We start from the raw sequence: 23658 nt of genomic DNA on the forward strand, positions 1-23658 counted from the left end.
TCTACCCGCGGCCGCTCTCTCGCGCGCTGCTCCGCTCTCTCCGCGCCCCCGCTGGAGGCCATTTGTCTTCCGAGCACCCGCTTCTGGGTTCCTCTGCCCCTCCCCCCTGCGCCTCGGCGGCCTGCCGATTTCGCGTAGTCTTCTGCGCCTGCGCCAAGAGCGTGGGCTCTCGGGAGTGGTTATGTTGTGGCGGCGGTTGCTGTAGTGAGAAGCCCCACATGGAGCCTCCCCCGGGCACAGCAGGTAGGGGCGGCCGCACCCCTCCCCCTCCCGGTGCGTGAGTGGCTGGCTCCTGGTGCGGGGAGCAATAGCAGTAAGCGCCTGCTGCTGCCGCCTCCGTCTCCTCCTCCGCCACCGCCTGCCCGTGCCGCTCTGCTCCGCTCTCACCGCCCCAAGGTGCGCTGTGGCACCGGGAAAGCCCCGCGCCTGCCCTGCGCGCCTCGGGGGTCGCGGTGGTGGGAGGGAGACGTACAGGTAGGCTGGCCTGTGGTGCTGCCAGCTGACGTTAAAGGTCACGCTGAATGAAGGGCGCCCTGGAGAGTGAAAGTAACCCTGCCGTTTGCCCCGCCCTGGGGCCATGTGGCCCAAGCTGGGTGCTGGTGTGAGCTTGCTCCCTCTCCCTGCCTGGGATTTTCATGTTATCGTTGACCCTGGTTATACTAGCCCTGTGATTTGCAACCTGTTCTACAGCAGGACCCCCATCCCCAACCTAGAAATGCAGGGAAGGCAGCTCTGGCATGACCTCCTGATACCAGCCTGTGGCTCCCCTGCTGCCACCCCGCTGGGCTTTCACTTGCCACTGCCAACAGTAACAACTGGGGTCAAGTTTTAGCATAGACAAGGTGCTGGCAGATGCCTGCCTTTTAACTGCCCTGGCTGGCCTGGCTAACGCCCCCAACCAGGAGAGGAGAGGAGGAGGAGAGAGACTCCTGGAGGACTGGGGCTTCGGGGGCTTGTCGCTCATCCTCCGGCGGAGTTCCTCTGGGGCGGGGCCCGCTGGGCCCCTTCGCCGCCTCGAGAGCAGGAGGAGCAGTGGGCTGTCTGGGTTCTCTCTCCGTGTCCCTCTCAGGCTCCCCCTCCCCCCCCCCTCCTGTCCCTCTGTTCCTGTTCTTTTTTATTAGTTGTCCGGTGGGTTTGTGGGGCCCTGTGGCCCTGTGGATCCTCCCCTTAGGCTGGGGGGGGAATCCGTTAGCATGGGGCAGGCTTCTGCCCGCCCCCTCTCCCGGATAACCCAATAGTAACCACTGTGCTGTGTAAACCAGCTTTGGGTGGGGTTTGATGGCTAAGTGGCTGAAATGTCGTCATCTGGTCTAGGTTAGTATTCCTATTGCTCCACCAGAGGCAGGGGTACTGGGGAATGTGAGGGGGAATATTGGGTGTAAACACAGTTGATGACTAAGTGTCTACACAGGAAAATTATGTTGATACAAGTTAAGGTATGAATTTAAACCTATATTGTTATATTTAAACCAATATAGTTATACCATAATAAGCCCCCATGTGGATGCTCTTATTCTGGCATAAGAGGGCCTTTTCTCAGTTTAGTTTATATTGCTTGGGAAGAGGTTTAAGCTAAACAAACAAAAAGCCATTTCTTATACTGGAATAATAACTTCCACCTGGGTTTATTTTGGCATAACTATATTGGTTTAACTATATCAGTATAAAGCTATGCCTACAGTAGAAGTGCTTTACCGAGAGAGAGAGAGAGTGTGTGTGTGTGGGGGGGGTACATATCGGCTTATACTGGCAAAGCACTCCTAGAGTAGACACAGCTAACCCAGCAAACCTACACTTTGTACTGGTATAGTAAGGCCACCACCCACAAGTAAAATAAGTAATACTGATAAAAGTGTAGAATTGCTGGTATAGCTGTGTTTTCAGTAGGAATGTCTATCAGCACAGCTGTGTTGGTCAGGAATCACACTTCTTCACACCCTGCTCTGACTGATGTAGCTATGCTGGGAGAAGTCTGTAATGTAGACCTAGCTTCTTTGGCAAAATTTTCCTGTGTAGAAAAGCCTTAAGGCCTTGTCCATGCAACAGAGTTCATAGTTCTTGCTAGAAGTCTGACTTCCCATGCCCTACTTTTAGTAAACACATAACTATAACTCAAGTTTAAACAGCAGAAAGCACAGTGTAAATAGGTTATAAGCACGTTATAAAAATTGCTGTACTCTTCTAGGTGGTGGTAGTGTGTGTTGGTAGAATAATGCTGAGAAAAAAAAACCTTTGTCACGCACATTGATCATAGGAAATGTTTTAGAAACTAGGTAGGAACACCTGTGTTTAAGCATTGTTGCTGGCTCAGTTTCAACTATGGTATGATCGATGTATGTGAAAAAAGGCCAGTCCCAGGAGTTAGCATTCAGCAGCACTCCACTGCTATTTATATACATAGACACATAATTTTTTAAATGAAGAATCAATGAAAATGGTCATATACAACTATATCTTCATTGTTAGATTAATAAAATTGTTTCTTTGCATTCATAAGTAATAAAAACCTGCATTTGATCTGACCTTATTCTACAGTTACACAGACTGGATGACAATGAACACATTTTAGAATGCCTCAGGCTGCAGTTGGGGAATTGCTATGCTGTAGGCGGCCAGGCCCTGGATTCAGCTGTTATGCAGTGTCACCACATATTGCTACCTCTCAGTATATTGCTATTTTGTTTTCCAATATCTCTGCTTTACTTTTTTTTTTTTTTAAATAAAACTCAGGCTATGTCTACACTACTCTGCAGTTTGGACTATAGGGGTCTGAATAGCAATGTGGACTAAAGTGCTGCGGTGGAACTCCCCTGTGTGGACACTATGGGCTTGGCTACACTTGTGAGTTACAGCGCAATAAAGGAGCCCCGGGTGCACTAGCTCACTACCCATCCTCACTGGCAGGGCACATAGAGTGCTCTGACTCTGCGGCTTCAGCGCTGTTGGTACTCCACCTCGGTGAGTGGAATAACGTTTGCTGCGCCCCCGCTGGAGCGTCACGGCGCCAGTGTGGATGAGGTGTTGCATTACTGTGCTCTGATCAGCCTCCGGAAATGTCTCATAATCCCCTCAAGTCAAGTGGCCACTCTTCTCATTGTTTTGAACTAGCCGTTTGAAAGCTCTGTTTCTGACAGCCTGCTGCTTATCTGCTCTGAGACAGATAAGTGTGCTCTGAGACAGATTAGTGTGGAATGCTATGTGTGTGAGAGAGAGACAGGGCAGGGAGTCCTGCTGCTGCTGTCTGAACTTACAAGATAGCATGCCGCCACCCACTTCTCCATCTACCAGATTGGGGGGGGAGGAGCTCAGGACCACTGCCTTGCAGTGGGGTGGTGGGTTTGGGAACCTGCTGGAAGGGATGGTTTTGATTAGCTGGGGTGGTGTTTCATGGACTGTTTTGGGAACTGCCCTGGGAAATAAGAGAACAAACAAATGGTATAAATACCAGGGACAGAGACTAAAATGGTTTGGAATGCTGAATAGTTTAAAAAGATTCTTCACAGCTGAAAATAATGTAACCCAGAATTCTCAACCTTTTCCGTATTGGAATCATCTCCCGTATAGCAATATGTGAAGAGAAGGCTGGTCACAACCAAGTGTGTTTTGAGCATTTAAATATTATTATATAAATAGTACATATTTACTGTGGGCAGCCTTGATTTTTAATTTTTTTGTGTGTGGCTTGTAATCGGCTATTCAAGGTGGTTGTGCTTTAGAGAAAATGGAAGGCTGTGTAGGTGCAAGCAAAGTTAAGTATGAACTAGTTAGGCACATAGCTAAGAATTTCCTCTCTTAGGCCTTTCTCTTGTTTCTAGGCAAAAATAACAGGATTAGGTTCCTCTGTACTCGCTTCCTTGCTCTTAATTTTTAAAACGCATGCACAGCACTCCTTATCTGTGCTGTGAAAGAATATGCTGTAGGAGGGCTCTCTTATTAAGCAGCATCTTACTAGATCTTGAAAGAAATATATTAGTGACAAAACTATCTAAAAAAATAAAGTATCCTTGAGGTTTTGGACTTAAAGGGTCTAGCACTCAAATAGTTCTTCAGACAGGATTTCGTTGTACAAAAAAGTATTTGGAATTTGGAATTATCATCAATAAAAGCCACCCATAAAATAAATGGCATAAATCATAAATAATTATGTATGTTAGGAATGAAGTGCATACAACATTACACTCAGTCACTGATTGGATTTATTGTGTGGTGATACCTAATCCAACAATATCCCATCTTATTTATATTTCTGATTTAGTGCTGATGCTGTTAAATAGTTTGGTTTCCGTTTCCTGCAAGTTAGTTTTTTCTGTTTATCCAGATGCTGTTTGTTTTTGCTTTTCACTGGGATGTTAATTTTATGCTACATTCTCATTTTGTTCTTGTTTTCTTTGTTTTTCATAAACATATAGCCTTTCTCTTGAAGAGTTAGTCACTGATTTAAAAGGCTGTATTCCAGGTTGTCTGTTAGTTTCCGTGCCTGTTAGGAGCAGTATGGCTTCATGTTTTATGTACACCAGTGAATTCATATGACTTGCATACCTCCTTTTCTTTTCCAATTATGCTGTCATACTTGGGACGTAGAGCATCTTGTTCATATTTTCAGCTCCACTATCAAACCATTGTCTTGTCTTTGGGGAGTTCTAAATGCCATGTTCTGCCAAGAATTTCTCATCTGGGTCTGGTGATGAGCTAATAAATGCAACAATAACTGTGGCAAGTGTATCAAGGGTTTATGGATAATAGGGATGTTACTCTTGGGACTGCCGTTCTGGCAAGAGAAGCTGAAGTGTTCAGGTTTGACTTCAGGAATGTTAAATAGCGTTGTACCTGGGACCTGATCTGCACTGATGCTGTCATTTTATTCTTGCTGTCGTATTTGTTTATATCTGTTGACTGTAATATCACCTATGTAGAGTGTGTTTCTGTGTCATACATATAACACAAAATATGTTAAAAGGATTTTAAGTTACAAAGAGAAAAGTTAGCAAATGTCAGAATTAAGTTGCCCATGCTACCTTAATTCTGTCTCCTTGTGAATATGCATTATGATAGTATATGATCATGTAATTAAAGACAGTTTTTTTTCCACAGGATACCTGCCTCATTTGATGGATCTGTTAGCATTTGAGATTTACTTCTGGTCCCAGTGTACTCCATGGTCCTGCTGTCCAGCCTGTCTTTCTGCTCCCTATTGCTGCTCCTCATGGAGGCAAGAAGAGCAGAGGGGCCAAGGAGGCAGTGTGAGAATGGAATTACATGGTGGAGACCTGTTCCAATGCTGTACTCCCTATAGGTTCCCTGCCATGTGTGTGGCTGGTAGGCTGGATGGGCAGTCTTTTTCCAGGCTGCTCATGCAAACTTCAGCCAGCCATTTGACATTCCTCATCACCTCTCAGCCTTCAGGAGGGAGTCCTGACCTGACAGATCTGAGCAACTCCATCAGCCTCGGACAGCTGTTGATTAACCTGATCAGATGGGACTACTCACAGTAGTAACCATTATGCTGTGTAGTAAATGCTTGCAGGATGAGGCCCTTAATTATTTCCTCACTATTAATAAGAAGCAAATAGAGAATGGCTTCAGCTCTGGCAGTTCTGTACTCTCTGGATCATAAAGTTGTCTTGTCTTAGAATCTTCTTTGAAGTATGTTTGGCTGTATTAGTTATTAAGCAGATACCTGGGTATCTGAAATCCACATAATTAACAAAAATATGGCACTTTGCCTTGTCTGCCTTTCCTTTTCTTTCCAAGTGTTATAGTATTGCTGAAACTGATTTCTGATTTACTGCAGTGTAGCCATTGTGGATTACTAGCAAACATGCTTGTCAGTATTCTTATAATCCAGTACTGCCATATTGCAAGAACACATGAGCCCCAAAGCAAAATGTAAGATAACAAATTCAGCCAGTGAAAAAGGTGAAAATTGACTTCGAGGTGATGATAGAATGGTGAGAAGTTAGAGCTTCAGAAATTTTCCCTGGTGTTGTCATCCTTGTACTCTATCTTAATTTGAATTGATGTGAATATAGGATAGAGAAATCTCAAAATCTGTAACTTTTTAAATACAAATATATGTACTACCATCGGTTTTAAGAAAATCCTAAATATACTGCTGTATAGAGCAACTGCACTAACCAGACTGTTTAAAATTGTTGTTTAATTAGGATTTCAGGGTTTTCATGTCAAATTTACTGTTAAGAACTTAAGGATGGCCATGCTGGTTGAGACCGAGGGTCCATCCAGCCCAGCATCCTGTCTGCCAACAGTGGCCAATGCCAGGTGCCCCAGAGGGAGTGAACCTAACAGGTAATGATCAAGTGATCTCTCTCCTGCCATCCATCTCCATCCTCTGACAAACAGAGGCTAGGGACACCATTCCTTACCCATTCTGGCTAATAGCCATTAATGGACTTAACCTCCATGAATTTATCAAGTTATCTTTTAAATCCTGTTATAGTCCTAGCCTCACCACCTCCTCAGGCAAGGTGTTCCGCAGGTTGACTGTGTGCAGTGTGAAGAAGAAATTCCATTTATTTGTTTTAAACCCACTGCCCATTAATTTAATTTGGTGGTCCCTAGTTCTTGTATTATTGGAACAAGTAAATAACTTTTCCTTATTCACTTTCTCCACACCACTCATGATTTTATATACCTCTATCATATCCCCCTTTAGTCTCCTCTTTTCCAAGCTGAAAAGTCCTAGCCTCTTTAATCGCTCCTCATTTGGGACCCATTCCAACCCCCTAATCATTTTAGTTGCCCTTCTCTGAACCTTTTTTAATTGCCAGTATATCTTTTTTGAGATGAGGAGACCACGTCTGTATGCGGTATTCAAGATGTGGGCGTACCATGGATTTATATAACAACAACAAGATATTCTCCGTCTTATTCTCTATCCCTTTTTTAATGATTCCTAACATCCTGTTTGCTTTTTTGACTGCCGCTGCACACTGCATAGACGTCTTCAGAGAGCTATCCACGATGACTCCAAGATCTCTTTCCTGATTAGTTGTAGCTAAATTAGTCCCCATCATATTGTATGTATAGTTGGTGTTATTTTTGTTCGTTTTGTTTTTATATTTTTAGGTAATGAAATCATCAACGTTTAATTAGTAAAGAGCAAGCTACTTAGGAGCCCAATCCTGCAACATTTATATACAAGTGGGCCCTCTGAACTCCATAGGATTACTCACATGCCTAAAGTTGCTCACTTAGTAAGTGTCTGCAGAATCAGATCCTAAGATCCCAGTTCTGCAATGAGCTCTTCACAAGTAGACCTCTGTACTCAAGGGAGCCCCACCACCTTCAGTGGGACTGCGGGTAGAGTTCACTGCAGAATTGGGGTCAAAGGCCCCAGCCTTGCAGCCGATAGCACATCAGAGGACCTTTACACTCACATGGAGCCCTTCTGACTTCAGTGTGGCTCTCTGTGGGTACACCAATCCTCCCACAGGCTGTAGGATTGAGGCCTTGCTGTGTCAACTGTGTATTCAGCTAATGTTCAAACATAAATGATTTTTAATGATTATCTATTGTGGGGTGAAAAAAATCCTAACTTTAGAAATGTCATTTTCATATTCCATATCTTTAAGAAATCTGTATAATCTATTCAGCATATTCATTTAAAAAATCTATTGTACCCCATTTTTTGCAATATTAATTACTATCAGTAGCAGAGACTTTTTAATACAATTTACATGTTTTTAAATCGTGTGTGTGTATATATACACATACATATACAAATTACATGAAAATTATAATTTCGTAACACCATCGTGCAGTTCCCCTCTCCTCCAATGTTTTAAAACAATTAAATATGGTAAATTCTCCAACATAAGATCTGACACACAAATTGGTAATTTTAAGACTATAGGCATAAAATAGTAAGCAGGAGATTAGAATTTTGGAGGAACACATTATTTCCCTCAAGGGATAGCAAGACATACTCCTCGTACATTCAAAAACACTGTAATGAGAATATTAAAAGAAATCTGAGTTGTTTGGTAGCTTTAAAATCCCCTCCCCCTAAATTTAAATATGTTAATACTCAGATTATGTGTTTTAATATAAATAGAACAGGAAGGACGTACCCACTAGTATGTCTGTGTTTAACGTACTATCACTTTTATCAATAAACCATGTATTAAAAGATTTTTAACTAGAGCATAGTAGCAGTGGTTAAAAAAGCAACAAACAAAGCTCTGGGCTGAAACACAATATTGAGTCTTATGATTCAGGAATTATTTTAACTGAATCAGTTTTCTAATTAGGCAAAAGCAAAAATTTATCTAAAAAGCTTGTGTAACTCAGCTAAAAATGGAACAATTTTAACATAAAGTAGTTACTATATTTCATAATTTAATCATTTTAAATGATGTATATACTATGTATTCTTATATATAAAATATGAGATGCACACACACATGTCAATTAAGGGAAATGGTGTGGGAGGAAGATGAAGGCAAGCCCTTCCTCCCAGCTTTATAATCTAGAGTTTAAAATGTGATGCGTGTTTGTGGGGAATTTTTCCATTTTTGTTCGTAACAGGTAAGCAGGAAAATGAATCTTACTTCTTTTAATGCAGCTGTTTTTAAAGTCTGTCACTTTGTAATTAACCTGTTTAGCATGCTTTGATCCTTGGATGGCTGCAAGAATTGGATGAAATGCAGCTTGTCCTCCGGAAAACTAGCTACTGGCAGATGTACATCTTGGATGCCAGCCGATAGGAAGCAGGGAATGGAAAGGTGTGGAAACAGTGTCACTTACCTTTGTGCTACAGTATTGCCAAGCCCAGGCATTCAGCAGTCCTGACCCAGGTCCCCAAAAAATAATGAAATTGACATAAAAACAAATTTTTTAATACAAATAATGGTTGGTTTCTTTATTACCTTTATTGCTTTTTGAACATTTTAAGGTTCATGTTATCAAGCTTTTCTCTGCAACCTCAAATATTAGAAACTTACTTATTTTTAAAAAATGAAAGCTGAAATTTGCACATCATCAAATGAGTTCAGGAACTGGGTCTTCAAGAAAAGCCCCAAATATTAAGACTTATGCTAAAATCATGAGAGTTGACAACACTGGCATTCTCTTTCCTCATTCCTCTTACCATGATACAAAGTCATCTAAAATATTCAAAACACCTCTCTGGTCCTCTTGTTTCCTCCTAGAGATTAATTGACTTAGTTTTCTCCATTCTGTTTATCTTTGTCAGCCATTTTTGGCTGACATTGTGAACTCTTAATTTCATTGTGAGTGAGAGAGTATTGTTAGAATTTCCTCTCTCTTTCTTCCTTCCTTCCCCGCCCCTTTTACCATCCGATACTCCAGTAATGAGGACCATATACATACTTGCATAGACGGATCAATATTTTCTTCTCATTTGTCCTTTATAGGAGCAAAGGAAAGAAAGATGTGAGGTTACTTAAACAGCAGCCCATGAAGCCAGTTTTAACTAAGCAGGAAGAAGACAACAATTAACAAGATGTATTTCCAATAACACACCTTCTCTTCCACCTCCAAAACCCTACCAGCTGGAGGTTGATAAGAAAGGCAGTGATAGGTTTGGGGGCCATCAGCAAGGTCCAGGGTCCACACCCTGGTAAGTTGCTCCAATGCAACCACAGCAGCCATGACATGGGGAAGGGTATTGACGTTTATTAGGATGCTGTTCTTGCAGGGTCTTCATTGTCATAACCAAGGGGAGTAGTGGGGGCAAAAGACATATCTGGCTTTAAGACTAAGCTTGATAAGTTTATGGAGGGGATGGTATAATGGGATAACCTAATTTTGGTAATTAATCAAAGATCAGTTGCTAAATTATCAGCAGGTAAGTATGCCCAGTGGTCTGTGATGGGATGTTAGATGGGATGGGATCTGAGTTACTACAGAGAATTCTTTCCTGGGTGCTGGCTGGTGAGTCTTGCCCACGTGCTCAGGGTTTAACTGATCGCCATATTTGGGGTCGGGAAGGAATTTTCCTCCAGGGAAGATTGGCAGAGGCCCTGGAGGTTTTTCGCCTTCCTCTGCAGCATGGGGCACAGGTCATTTGCTGGAGGATTCTCTGCAGCTTGAGGTCTTCAAACCACAATTTGAGGACTTCAGTAGCTCAGACATAGGTTAGGGGTTTGTTATAGAAGTGGATGGGTGAGATTATATGGCCTACATTGTGCAGGAGGTCAGACTAGATGATCATAATGGTCCCTTCTGACCTTAAAGTCTATGAGTCTATAACAGCCTTTGGCTAGTAGTAGTTGTCTAATAAATGTGACAGTCCCCTTTACTTTAGTTGCTAGAAGCAAAAACAAGCTTTATTTTGTCTCTTCTTCCCCCCTCAAGAGCCTTCTGACTATTGCAAAGGTCCCCTCTACAGTATTCTTTCCTTTGTAGCTTCCTGGCTTCTGTTAGGAGGGAGGGTGGGGGATGTTACCAGTATGCCATGTTTTGTGAATTCCATGTGGTTTCTATTCTTCTCTAGAATTTAGTCCTGATACTCTGGTTCTTGTTGATGTATCTATTTCCTGTCCCGTTCCCCCCCCCCTTCATAAAAATAATGAAAACCGTTAAACCAAATGGCTATGGCTCTTTGCCATCCAAGGCAATAAATACTTTTTGCAGTTGAGGCTTTTAATCAACCACAGAAGATTATTATAAATGTTGTCTTGTGCATATGACAAGAGAACTGTTTCAAGCAATGAGATTTGACAAAACTGATGGCTCTTCTTTTGTGAAGAACGTTATGTGCCTGCTTAGGTGTTTTGCTGAATAAAGTTAGGCCCTGATTCAGCAGTACATCTGCTTTCCCTCTCTAGAATTAAAGGAAGGGAGTCCCTTCCTTTAATTCCTTACATTGTATTCTCTTCCAGTCTAGGCTATAGTTTCTGTGTCTCCTTTCTCCCCTCTGCACATTGACTTTATTTTTCTTTGTCTCCCTTCTTTCGTTACCTCTTTACTTTTATGCCCTTGCTCTCTCCTCTCTCTTTCTCTTACCATCTCTCTAGGTGAAGTAGTAGTGCTTGGGTCCTCTGTTGAAAGGAGCCAACACAGTTTCCCTCAGGTGAGGGAGCCAACGGTGCCACTCACCACTCACCCTGTTTTTGAAGCTCTGGTATTAGTTTTCTTAATTTCTGAGTACGTATGGTTAGCTTGCTGCAGTTTGTTTCATTTACGCTATTGTGGGATTTCCCATGTCCCTTTGCAAAGGAAACATGTAACGCAAAACAATAATATGTTGTCATAACATAGTTATGAACGGACTGTTCTGTAATGAACTTGTTAGAATAAAAAGTGATGTCTGGCTCTCAGTGTTGAACAGTAAACTCGCAAAATAATGAGCGTTTTCTTTGGGAAGGTGTAATACTGTTGGAAATGGCAAAAGGCACTGCGGACTTAACAGCATGGGTTGTGACTCTACCTTCAGGTATCCCCTTATGAAGTCCTGCATTTCATACATGGCAGCAGTTGTCACTGACTTTCTGGATGTTAATGGTCTTCTGAGCAAACAAGGCTTAGCGAGAGTGTGGGTACAGTGTGGGGGAAGAGGTGAAAGGAGTGGAAATGAAGTGATCTCAGAGGGCATAACCTTTTTGATGGTAAAGCTCACTGTAGTTATTGCTGGCTATTCTGTGTGGTAACTTGTGACCAAGATCACAATCTATCTTTTTATTGTATTTGTCAGACTTGAAGTGGAAAAACTATTTACATTATATATCAAGTGAATATTTTTTCTAAGCATTGTTCAACTGATTTTTATTTTCTTAACTGCTATCTTGCTTGATACTAAAGTGGTTAGTATTGCCTTTTGGTCACTAACTTGTCTAAAGTGCATACTGTATCACACATTGGTGCAGATCCTCAGCTGGTATAAGGTGTCCTAAATCAACTATGATAATTTACACCAGCTGAGGATCTGCCCCAATAGATTTACTGTGTTGGAGGACGTACTGTATAATGGGGTAGAACTGGAGACAGAGGTCTGTGTTGTATGTCTAGCTCTGCTACTTACTTGCTGCATGACATTTGCAAAGTTACTGAATGCCTGGTTTGAAGATCCTGCTGGGCTTAGGAATGAGATAGGCAGCTGTGTCCATGCCCACTGTCAGAAACATAGGCACTTAGGGGACTTTTAACAATGGAAATTTGGACACCTCAGGACTTTAGGCACTTCCATGGTTAGGTGGCAGATGAGTGGAGGTTTGAGGATCTCAGTGTTGGATTTAGGTGCCTCAAGTGGTAATTACACATGTAGGTCCTTTTGCAGATATAGCCCTGTCTATTTACCAGAGTCCAATACAGAGTGACAAGGGATACAGCTGGGGAGATAGTCAAAATTGTGCACATGTCAATTTACTGAGAAGGACTTGTTGATCAGTGTTGTCACAACTTTCATTTCCTGTTCAAAGAAAACAACTTCATTTTCTAATAGAACAAAGAGCTAAATATTATGGCATAATGTGAGTAAGATTGGAGTAACGTGAACGAATTATTCTTTTGAGTAAAAACAGTTTTTCAAGTGTAATAGTTATGACAATCCTTTCTCTTAGACCCTGTCACAAAATATGAATTAGGTGTGTTCTCTTAGATACTTTAAACTGCCACCTTTTCTACCTTTATACTCTAACTTAGGCCATCCTTGGTATACACTCAATTTGAGCACCAAAACTAAATTGGTTTAGGAACTAGTTTAGGGAAATCAATGCAACCCCTTGGTGCAGACACTCAAATTATGGATTAAGAGTCTCCAGATCTAAGGCTATGTCTACACTACCGCAGTAAGTCGACCTACGCTACTCCAGCTATGAATAACATAGCTGGAGTTGATATACCTTAGGTCGAGTTACCACAGGGTCTACACCGCAGGGGGTTGACAGGAGAAGCTCTCCCGTTGACTTATCTTACTCTTCTCTGGGGTGGATTTGATTTAAATCATGATTTAAATCACTAGTCAGGAAGACTCGATTTAATCATGGATTTCTAGATAAAAGTGCATTCTTGTTGGTTGTTATAATCTTAATACATATTCTTCACAACTCAGAGATAGATGTAGGTTTCATTTTTAGAAGATACACATTATCCATTTTTAAAATGATTTATTTTGAAAACTTTTCAGATTAGTTTTACAGCTATATCAGAAAATAAATGATTGTATGGTTATTTCATTTACCAAAGATAATTGAAGCAGATATTTATTAAGTCATTGAGAGGTGAACTATATCCAATTCAACAGGTTAATCTTTAATATTTGGAGGATTTTCTTGCCATGCTGTATTAGGAGGCGAACATCATCAGACAGACATTTAAATTGTTGTATTTAACTGAAACAACAATGTTATGTATTCTGGATTTTTTCTTTAACAGTAAACATATAATATTTTAACAAAACAAGCATATTAATTTTTTAATTTAGTTAAATATTCAAGTTGGTTTTTGTTAAAATTGTTTTTAACTAAAATATTTAAATGAAATAGTTTTTTAAAAAAACCAAAAATTAAATTGACTGTTTCAGCCAGGTCAATGTGAGAAACTTAAAATATTGGCTTCTGCAGCTAACTCAGTCGTCTTCACCTTCATTTTTCTGTTTGTTCATAATCTGGAAAAGAAAAACAAGCTTTCTGCCTTTTCAGGTCCCAAACGATTTCTCAGTTTGGAATGAATTAGTCCAAAGGAAGAAATTCTTCTTTCTAAACTGGCAGAAGAAGCTACTGCTGTTAAAAGTGAAATTATCACTTCAATGGTCTCTGAATCTAAGTGCTTAAGTGACTTCCACCAGTTCACTGGTGTGACTTCCTTTAAAACATCATCAGCAAACATATTTCCTGAATGGTTCACCATTAGCTCTGAAGTTTATTATAGTTGGCATTATGGAGGGATGATTGCTGGATGTCCATGTCTTAGCCAACTCCTCTTCTTCAGCAGTTAAGGTTTGAGCCTGGTACCGAGTATTGGGAATATTTGCAAGAAAATGAGCTGGAGATAGTGCTTGTCTCATTTGTTTTTTTTTAATGCTTGTAATTTAATTCTGTCATTGCATATTTCTCTTTTTAAGATCTCACTCAGTTCCTTCCACATTTCAACAGCGTCAGCAATAAAACAGCAATTTCCCTACATTTTGTTCAAGGCTACAGAAATAGGCTTCAGGGTACTCGGCACGTGTTCAACTTTTCTCTTAAGCACAATGTTGAGAACTTTGGCTGTGGCAGTGCCATCTATTTTTTCACGATTTTGTTCACAAACTGTCATCAAATTAGGCCAGTTCTTGATATAATGCTCAAAAGTGTTCACTACTGAGTTCCATTGCATTGTGGAGAGTTAACTTGGTTCCTCCCACTATTTTCAGAGCAGCTGCTGCAAAGTAGTTGTTACGGAAGTATTTTGCAGTTTCAACAACATTAGCCTTTATTTCTGGAACACTGAAGTTTTTTGCTAGGAGGTGCATCAAATGAGCATTGCAGCCGTATGTTATTAGCTTGAGACTGTCTTCTAAATAATTTCTTCTCATCTTGGACACATTTGTAGCATTGTCTGTAGTACGCAGCTTGGTCAGACATTTGATTTTTTTTTCACAGTTTGTTATAGCTTTTACTGCTACTTCTTGTAAGTATTCCCCGTGTGTGCATTTCCTAATGTATCAGTTGTTTCTATAAGGAAGACGTTCCCTTCTTCTGTTGTCACACAAGCACATACAACAGGATCATTGTGGACATTGCTCCACCCATCAAGATTCATGTTAACAATTTCACCCTCTAGACCTTTTGCACACTGCTCAATTTCTCTTTCATACACTTTATCCAGCAATTTGCCTGCAACATCTGCTCTGTTGGGTGAACTGTATCCTGGTCTTAATGACTGAACCATGTTAATGAAGTGTGGGTTCTCAGTCATACGGAAAGGAGAGTTTGTTGCATAAACAAACGGGGCAATTTTTTCATCATTTTTTGTAATCAGCTGGTTTTTATCACAAACTTATCTGGTTGTTTCTGGATGATGGAGATTTTTTTCTCCTTTTGCTACAGGTGGCTATGTGCCATACATGATGTGACTGAAACACTAGCATTGGCAGATAACTCTGAAACTATAGAAAATGATGGCCGTCTTGAAGGTGCATAGTCTTCAGAATCCAGTATGTTGAGGATGGATGCTCCTAAACAAAATAAGTCAGTGCAGTTATTTTATTATTATTACCATACTGCTCATTTAGTATTACTCATTGCCTTCACTGACACTCAGTACTACTTTAAAGGTGAAATTGTAAGAGGAAGATCTGCCTATTTCAGCTATTTATTTTTTTATCACAATTACATCTAAAATTATAGTACCATAGAATAACAACTATCTTTTTTCTCAAACATGAGAATTCAAGAATAGTACAGAAGGAAGACAGGCAGTCCTTAAGAAAGAAGTATGAAATTAAAAGGTTTACCAACCTGAAGATCCCGCATGTTTAGACATGTTCCATTCATCATCTTCAGGGCAGTATCCTCCTGAGAAGGAACACTTCTCATGATGCTGTTTCATTCGGGTAACCAGGCCTTGCATTTCTTTGTTGCACTGTTTGCATTTTGCACTCATGCCTGTCTTACCCACAGGTAGAGGAACTTTATTAAAATATTCCCAACTGGGTGTCTCTTACCGCCTGCTGCCATTATAGGTTTTCCCTTCTAATGAGAGAATGGTATGGTAGATCTCCAATCAATGAAGGCTACACTCAGAAAGACCTCAAAACTTCTAGAATATGCTGCTCAAACAGTTTCACTTCTCTTTCTGCTGCCTGTCCCTCCCTTCTCACATTGATCTGCATACTACTTCTCCTTGTCTAGATCTAGTCTGCCCCCAACAATCTTCTATTCATTGAACTTTTTGAAACTTTGCACTTTTAGAGAGAGGTAAGGGATTGACTCTATACACAAATTTGCAGAGGGACAGTAGGGTTGAGGTCTGTTATTTCTCACCTCTATATTTTATTTATTTATTGTATGTATATATTTATTTAAAAACATTTTTGCTGTTAACAAGCATGGTATCTCTGGAGATACAAATCCATAGTTTGAGAACTGCAAATGAAGCATCTCTGATGGTATCTTCTAGACTGAGCACTGAGTCCCATTGGGTAGATAGAAAGATTAACCTAAATAATCTATACAGAAGCCCCTGGAACCCCATAAGATTGGGTCCCTAATCCATGAACTGTTGGAACTCATTTACAAAAAACTTTTCTTAAACATTACATGAATATATTGTCTCATACTAGAGAATTAGAATTTATAATCCCTATTCCATGATGAGATATCTTTGAGCTATAATGTATCTTACTTAAAACTATCTTCAGATAGGCTTTTTCCTCCAAAAGCGTTTTTTATTAAAAGAAAAATCTGATTTAAATGAAAAAAACAATATATTTTTTTAATCATTGATTTTTATCCACTCTGCTCTTCTCGTCAGGGGGTAGAGTACAAGGGTCGACTGGAGAGTGATCTGCTATTGATTTGGCAGGTCTTCACTAGACCTGCTAAAACGACCACAGGTGGATCGATCTCGGAGTGTTGATCCTGGCTGTAGTGTAGATGTAGTCTAGGGGACTGCCTGGTCTACAGATTTATTTAAATAGGTGCTCAAATTGTGTGTAGATAAGACCTTAAGTTTTTATTGGAGAGAGCACAGACAAGTGATTTAACTGTCTTTGTGCAATGTCCATGGAACTTAAAAATATGGAAACTGCAGTTTAATGTCAGGTTGACTTTGAAATTAATGACACCAAGAGAACAAGAATTTTTAACAATTAATTTGATTGCTGGCAGTTCAAAAATACTACGTGGAGCAAAGCCAGATAACATAAGTGGCCCTTAGTGGTCATTATCTCCTCCATGTTTGCTGCTATATTGAAAAGGGGGAGGGATAGCTCAGTGGTTTGAGCATTGGCCTGCTAAACCCAGGGTTGTGAGTTCAATCCTTGAGAAGTCCACTTTGGGATCTGGGCAAAAAATTGGTCCTGTTAGTGAAGGCAGGGGACTGGACTCAATGACCTTTCAAGGTCCCTTCCAGTTCTAGGAGATTGGTATATCTCCTATTATTATTATTATTTTTTAATTTAATTTGGGGAATCATAATTAGACCATTTAGCTTTCCTATGGCCTATAGAAAAAAAGAAGTTTTTTTATTTGTTTGGGTTTTTTTTAAAGGGGAGGGACAGGGAGAGAGAGAAAAGTCTTAGAAAGCAGAGGGAATACTTGTTCTCCTAGGGCGAAATCTTGGAGCCATGGGCGCCAACTTATATGGGCTCCTGGGGCTTTAGCCCCAGGAATAGTCACAGTCAGGGGCTCTGCTCCAGCAATATTTGGAGCTAGGTTTCTCCCCTGCTCTGGGCTGCCGGCAGCCGCCGGGAGCCCAGAGCCTTTTAAATCCCAGCCGCGGCCGGGAGTCAGAGGGCTCTGGGCTGCCCGCTGCGGCGGGGAGCCCAGAGCCCTTTAAATCTCAGCCGTGGCCGGGAATCAGAGGGCTCTGGGCTGCCTGCAACCGCGGGGAGCCCAGAGCCTTTTAAATCCCAGCCGCGGCCGGGAATCAGAGGGCTCTGGGCTGCCCGCAGGGGCGGGGAGCCCAGAGCCCTTTAAATTCCAGCCGTGGCTGAGATTTAAAGGGCTCTGGGCTCCCAGCCGCAGAATAACTTCCCATGTAGACAAGACCAATATGATTGCTCATGGTGCCTAAATATCACTTTTGTACTGAGTAACATTATAAATGGTCTCTATATAGAATAATAATGCTGGTATATGAAACAAAGTTAAAATTGAGAATATTGATTTAGCTAAAATATTAGCTGTAATGGTGATCTTTGTCATGAAAACTAGAACATAAACTCAAATCAAAATAAAGGGTTTTCACTTCCCTCTTCACCTCTGTAGAAGGTTGTGTTGGGGGTTGTTTTTATGCCTGCCCTAGAACTCCAAGGTAAGAGTGCTTTGTGAGCAAAAGGATAACTCTCTTTATCTTTGATTCTGTATATTGATATATTATAATCCTCTGTTTCATTGCCAAATTCCCACAGTAATATCACAGATTCAGTACTCTGTAACTGCATGGTGTTAGCAAACTTCAAGAGATTGTGAGAGAGGAATGAGGGGAGCTTTTGACAGATGTTGATCTCTGTATTGCCCTTTAATCTACAAAGTAACCAAGGATTCTATCTGAGAAGTAAATTAGTTGATATTTGAAAATCTGTCTAATATGATGTTTGATCAAGGATGCCTATTCTTGAATACCTCATTTCACTTCTTTTTCACTTATATATTCTAAATCAGATGCACTCACTTGGAGTATGAGCACATCTGGGAAGTATAACAGTGTAATGTGAGTTTTATTGTTCTGGTGTTCTGAAAAATAATCTATGCAGACTGAGAATTGTGCATTTAAGGAGACGGACTATGATGGTCTATAGAACAATGGTGGACAGTAGGCTTTTCTTGACAAATCTCTTTCAGTTAGTCACTCAAAGATTGAAAAGTGTATCTCTGCTTGTTAGATGAATGCTAATGTCTTTTTCAATTTGGGGATGAAAAGGAGTATAGTATTACTAAATGGTGAATGTTGAATTAATCATGGTCTGAAATGCTATTTTTATTTGGAGATCTGAATTCCATCATCAAAGAGAGTCAAATAAACATTGAGTTCCGGTCATTCGTATTTACTCCCGTTGATTAAATTAATCCAAAAAAGGAGATTTTAGGTTAAGCAGTCTTTTTAGAAAACTAATATCATTAGAAGAGTAAACACAGTGAATTGAAACACAGTTTAAAGTTGTGTGTATGTTACATTTCTCCACTCTCAATGATCCTGAGTGAAAAATCCACAGAATATACACAATGATGAAGTATGGAAGTAAATGTAGAAAATAATGTTCTGTTTCAATTTACTAACTTTTTTCTGAACTACTATGCAGTTTCTCTTCAGACCATATTGAAAAGCTAGCTAATAAGAAATAGACACCAGCCTTGCCAGCAGTTGTTTCTGGTTCCTTATGCACAGTAAATAATACCAAAACAAAAAAAGTTCAGAGAATATTCATATTTCTATCTGATATAACTTTGCATCTTTTATGATAATCAGATTAGCTTGCCTCTTAATTTTAATATCTTCATGTGCTTCTCCTACCTCACTATTCTTTTGATTTTGTGCCAGATTTAGTGTGTCATCTATAAACAGTGTTATGTTGTTTCTGCAAATAGAAATATGGCTTTCCTTGAAACATAGAAATGTTTTTGCTCTCTTGCAGAGGAACCTGAGCTGAGACATGTAGAAAAAGATGTGTTAATTCCAAAAATCATGAGAGAGAAGGCAAGAGAGCTATGTTCAGATAAAGTGCAAGGTAAGATTCAAATATTTATCAGAAGACTGGACTTCAATCCTTCACCTCAGTCAAATCGTCAGTGAATTATTATGTATGATTTGCTTCTCATCCATTTTCTGTGAGACCACTATTGTAGCTTACAAAATGTCAAGACTGGCTTTAGTTGATTTACAGTGTAAACTGTTTACCAACATAATGTATTACAAGGCACTTGGATAGAAGCTGAGTTAGGCTGAGGGAAATCTTTCCAAGCCTTTGTCTGGAGGGTGTGATGGAAGAGGAAAACAACAGCAATAGCTTCCCCAAAACAATCTCTTCAGGGTTCCTTTAGTGAAAGTGGAATTCCTACATGTAATCGCTTTACAAGGGGGCTTCCCGGCGGTAATATTACATACCTCTGTTTAAAAGAATGTTTCTTGCAGATGTTCTCTACTTTCCATGTGCCTTGGAAAAATTAAGTTTTGACAGATGGGAAAGATAGAGGAATATTTTCTCGTGCTAACAGTTGGATTTATTTTTCTATGACAAATATTTTTGGGTGGTAATACTGGGTAATAGTTATAAAGCAAATTTTTCTAGCTATTTCTTTTGCTAAGGGAAGGGAAGAACAGGAGCCAAATCCCGGCTTGTGTGGGTAGCCCGCAGAGAGATTCCGCAAAGGCTGCAAACTGGGGGAAAAGAGGGGATAAACGACGGACAGTGAGACCCGTGAGGGAGGGGGTCTAGGGAGCCTGCCCCCCACAGAGCCTGAGCATAGCTCTGATATACAGTACATCTGGCATGGGTGCTCATGATGTGAGAGAGAGAGAGAATAGATCTGAACAGAGAGAGCTCACTGTCTGTCATCAAGTTCTGTAACAAGAAGGAATTGACTAGGAGGAGACCCAAAGAAGAATGCATTCTGCAAGGAGCCCTGGGAACCCATGAGTTAGATAAAGATTACACACAACTTATCCAACTGTGCTGGTGGAGAAGTAGCCTGGTCTGATTAAGGGGAGAGAAGTAAACATTAGAATATAAGAAATGAATAGGGTAATGGATATCTCAAAAACAAAAACAACTCCAAAGCCACTCTCTCAGTAGATAGGATATGCAAGAAAATGAACTTTCAGAACCTGCACTAGTGCTACAAAGATATGGACACACCAGGGGAAATACAGCATTGCTTTAGGACATGGAGAATCATGGCAGAGGATATGTGGCCACTCTTGGAATAAGTCTTCTCCGGAGTCCAGTTGATCAAAACAACAGGACAATACTTTCTGAGGTGTGATGTCCCTTTTAAAGTAAAGAGGTTCCTTTAATGGAGCATGGCAGTTATGAAAAAACAGTTTAGAAAAGGAAAGGAACTGGCACAGGCCTCCCACCTCTGTCAGTTTGGCCAAACACCTAACCTGAGGAACTACTCTGTATGTGTTTTGGAATTATAGGGAAAAGAGGAGGGATGCTCTAAGAAGTGCAAGAAGAACCCAAGTTCTGCAAACGAGAGGAACTGAGAGTACGTGCCAAAGGGAAATGGGATCATGTAATGAGTAGGTTCCAAATCTGCCAGGATTTATCTTTAGAAATGAAGAAAAGTGTCACAGAAAGAGAAAGTGAGAGTTCAAAGTAAAAACTTTCAAACCCTGTTAAAGTATGATTGATGATACCCTCACATTATGCCAACATAGTAATTCAGTATGTTTGTGATATGAGTTTTTTAGGGTTATGTTTCACTCATGAACTAGTTGTCATGGGGTGATTTTTAATATGTTCTTCCCAAAGAGAGATATCAAGAATATTTCAGATAGGAGCTGCTTTGCATTGTTTTCTTTTAGTTAATGTTGAGTGTTGGGGATAAACCAGAGAAATGATGATTTTGTAGAATTTGCTCTATGTAAAATAAGGCAAAGCTTCAATTACAAATAGAACCCTTCCCCCCGCCCCCCCAGTATAGCTTCAGAGCCCCTGTAGTACGTCCAGCAGCTCTCCTTTACTTTCTTGCCTTTATAAGTCATAAAATAAAATGCTAGAAGAGGTGTATTTTCATTCTCATCGTTAAACAAAACAAATATAATCTATTTAAAATTAATATTTTCTGTGGGGGACTAGTTTTTGTTTTTAATTCCATTGTGAAATTAGTTCTTGGACAGAAGTATGCCTTGTAAGGAGAGGTGCTAATCTGAGTAAATAGTACTCCTTGTAATAAAAAAGAAAGCATAAGCTCTATTTGAACAGAAATTGTATCATCAAGCACTCAAAAGTCCTCATGTATGTATTAGAGAGACAAGGTGGGTGAGGTAGCATCTTTTATTGGACCAGCTTCTGTTGGTGAGAGAGAGAAGCTTACACAGATCTGGTCTTCACATCTGGGAAACTTACTCAGAGTGTCACAGCTAAATACATCTTGATCTGAATCACAGTTAAACTGATGCCCCATCATGGGGTTATCAGGCATAATGTTTTTGGAGTTGCCATCTTTTGAGAGAGAAAAAACAAGGTCCTGATTGCATTTGTAGTTTAACAGCTTTTTGTAAGAGTAGTGGCATCTCACCTGGCCATGTTCTAATTTGGTTAATTACATTTGCATATCTAAATGTCTCTCTCACCAACAGAAGTTGGTCGAATAAAAGATACTACGGGTACGTCTACACTATGGGATTATTCCGCATTTACATAAACCGGTTTAACAAAACAGATTGTACAAAATCGAGTGTGCGCGGCCACACTAAACACATTAAATCGGTGGTGTGCGTCCACGGTCCGAGGCTAGCGTCGATTTCTGGAGCATTGCACTGTGGGTAGCTACTCCGTAGCTATCCCATAGTTCCCGCAGCCTCCCCCTCCCCTTTGAATTTCCGGGTTGAGATCCCAGTGCCTGATGCGGCAAAAATCATTGTCGCGGGTGGTTCTGGGTAAATGTCGTCAGTCACTCCTTCCGCTGGGAAAGCAACGGCAGACAAGCATTTCATGCCTTTTTTCCCTGGATTGCCCTGGAAGATGCCATAGCATGGCAATCATGGAGCCTGTTTCGCCTTTTGTGACTGTCACCGTATGTGTACTAGATGCCGCTCACAGAGGCGATTCAGCAGCGCTACACAGCAGCATGCTTTTGCTTTTGCATGATAGCAGAGATGGTTATCAGCCATATTGTACCATCTACCATACCATAAATTGGTAATAAGATGATCGTGGCTACCAGTCCTTTTGCACTGTTCCATTTGCTGCTGTCATAAGTGCCCCTGGCTGCTCTTAGCCAAGGGCGCAAAAATTGGGAATGACTCCCTGAGTCAATCCCTCCTTTTTGGTATCTAAAAATAGAATCAGTCCTGCCTAGAATATGGGCAAGTGTACTAGAGAACCACTGTATCAGAGAGCACAGCTGCTCTGTGTCAGATCCTGCAGAAATTATGAGCTGTATTCTATTCACAGGGGGTGCTCCTGCAACAACCCCACCTGTTGATTCCGTTCTTCCCTCAGCCTTCCTGGGCTACCATAGCATTGTCCCCCAACTTGTGTGATGAAGTAATAAAGAATGCAGGAATAAGACACAGTGACTTGTTAGTGAGATATGAGTGGAAGGCAGCCTCCAGCTGCTATGATAGTCCAGACAGGACAGTAAGGAGTGTGTAGGAGAGGAGCCCAGCATCCCTCTGCTAGTTCAGGGGCACTTGAATCTTTTCTTTACACATGAAGGGTGGGGGCTGATGGAGCTCAGCCCCCTGTTGCTATGACGACGATGATTATCAGCCATATTGTACCATCTACCAGGAAAAATTAGGACCAGGCGCCCTTGATCGACCTAACAGATGCTAGTCCTCATGGTTACCAGTCCTTTTGCACTGCCCCATGTGCCAATAGGCTGATGACGAGGACAGATACCAGTCGTATTGTACCATCAGCCAGCCATAGCGTGGGGGGAGCAAGGATGTTGGTGTTGAGTGCTGCACCATCGCGTCTATCTGCAGCATTCAGTAAAGATAGGGTGACATGTAAAAGAGTCAAGAGAGGATTGTTTTCCCTTTCACTTCTGGGGGTGCGTGGGGGGGTGCGTAAATTGCCGAGCTATGCCCTGACCCACCGCGGACACGGTTTTTGACCCTAGAAGCATTTGGAGCTCAGCCAAGAATGCAAATGCTTTTCAGAGACTGCAGGAACTGTGGGATAGCTTGAGTCCTTCAGTCCATGAGCGTCCATTTGATTCTTTGGCTTTCCGTTACGTTTGTCACGCAGCAGTGCGCTGAGTCCCTGCTATGGCATCTGTCTGGAGATATTTAAAAAATGATTTTGAATTTCGTCTTCTGTAACGGAGCGCTGATAGAACAGATTTGCCTGCCCTTACA

The 23658-nt window shown here is 41.0% G+C and overlaps 1 protein-coding gene across 1 annotated transcript in view; it reads left to right on the plus strand.

Moving 5' to 3' along the window:
- Positions 1 to 52: 52 nt before the first annotated feature.
- CMC1 (C-X9-C motif containing 1) overlaps positions 53 to 23658 on the plus strand; it is a 71965-nt gene continuing 48359 nt past the window's right edge. The window contains exons 1-2 of the mRNA XM_039527115.1: positions 53 to 243; positions 19262 to 19354. Coding sequence (XP_039383049.1) covers positions 219 to 243; positions 19262 to 19354 — 118 coding nt within the window. The 5' untranslated portion in view covers positions 53 to 218. The remainder of the gene's footprint in view (positions 244 to 19261; positions 19355 to 23658) is intronic.

The sequence above is a fragment of the Mauremys reevesii genome, linkage group 2, assembly GCF_016161935.1.
Source record: "Mauremys reevesii isolate NIE-2019 linkage group 2, ASM1616193v1, whole genome shotgun sequence".
Lineage (NCBI taxonomy): Eukaryota > Metazoa > Chordata > Testudines > Geoemydidae > Mauremys > Mauremys reevesii.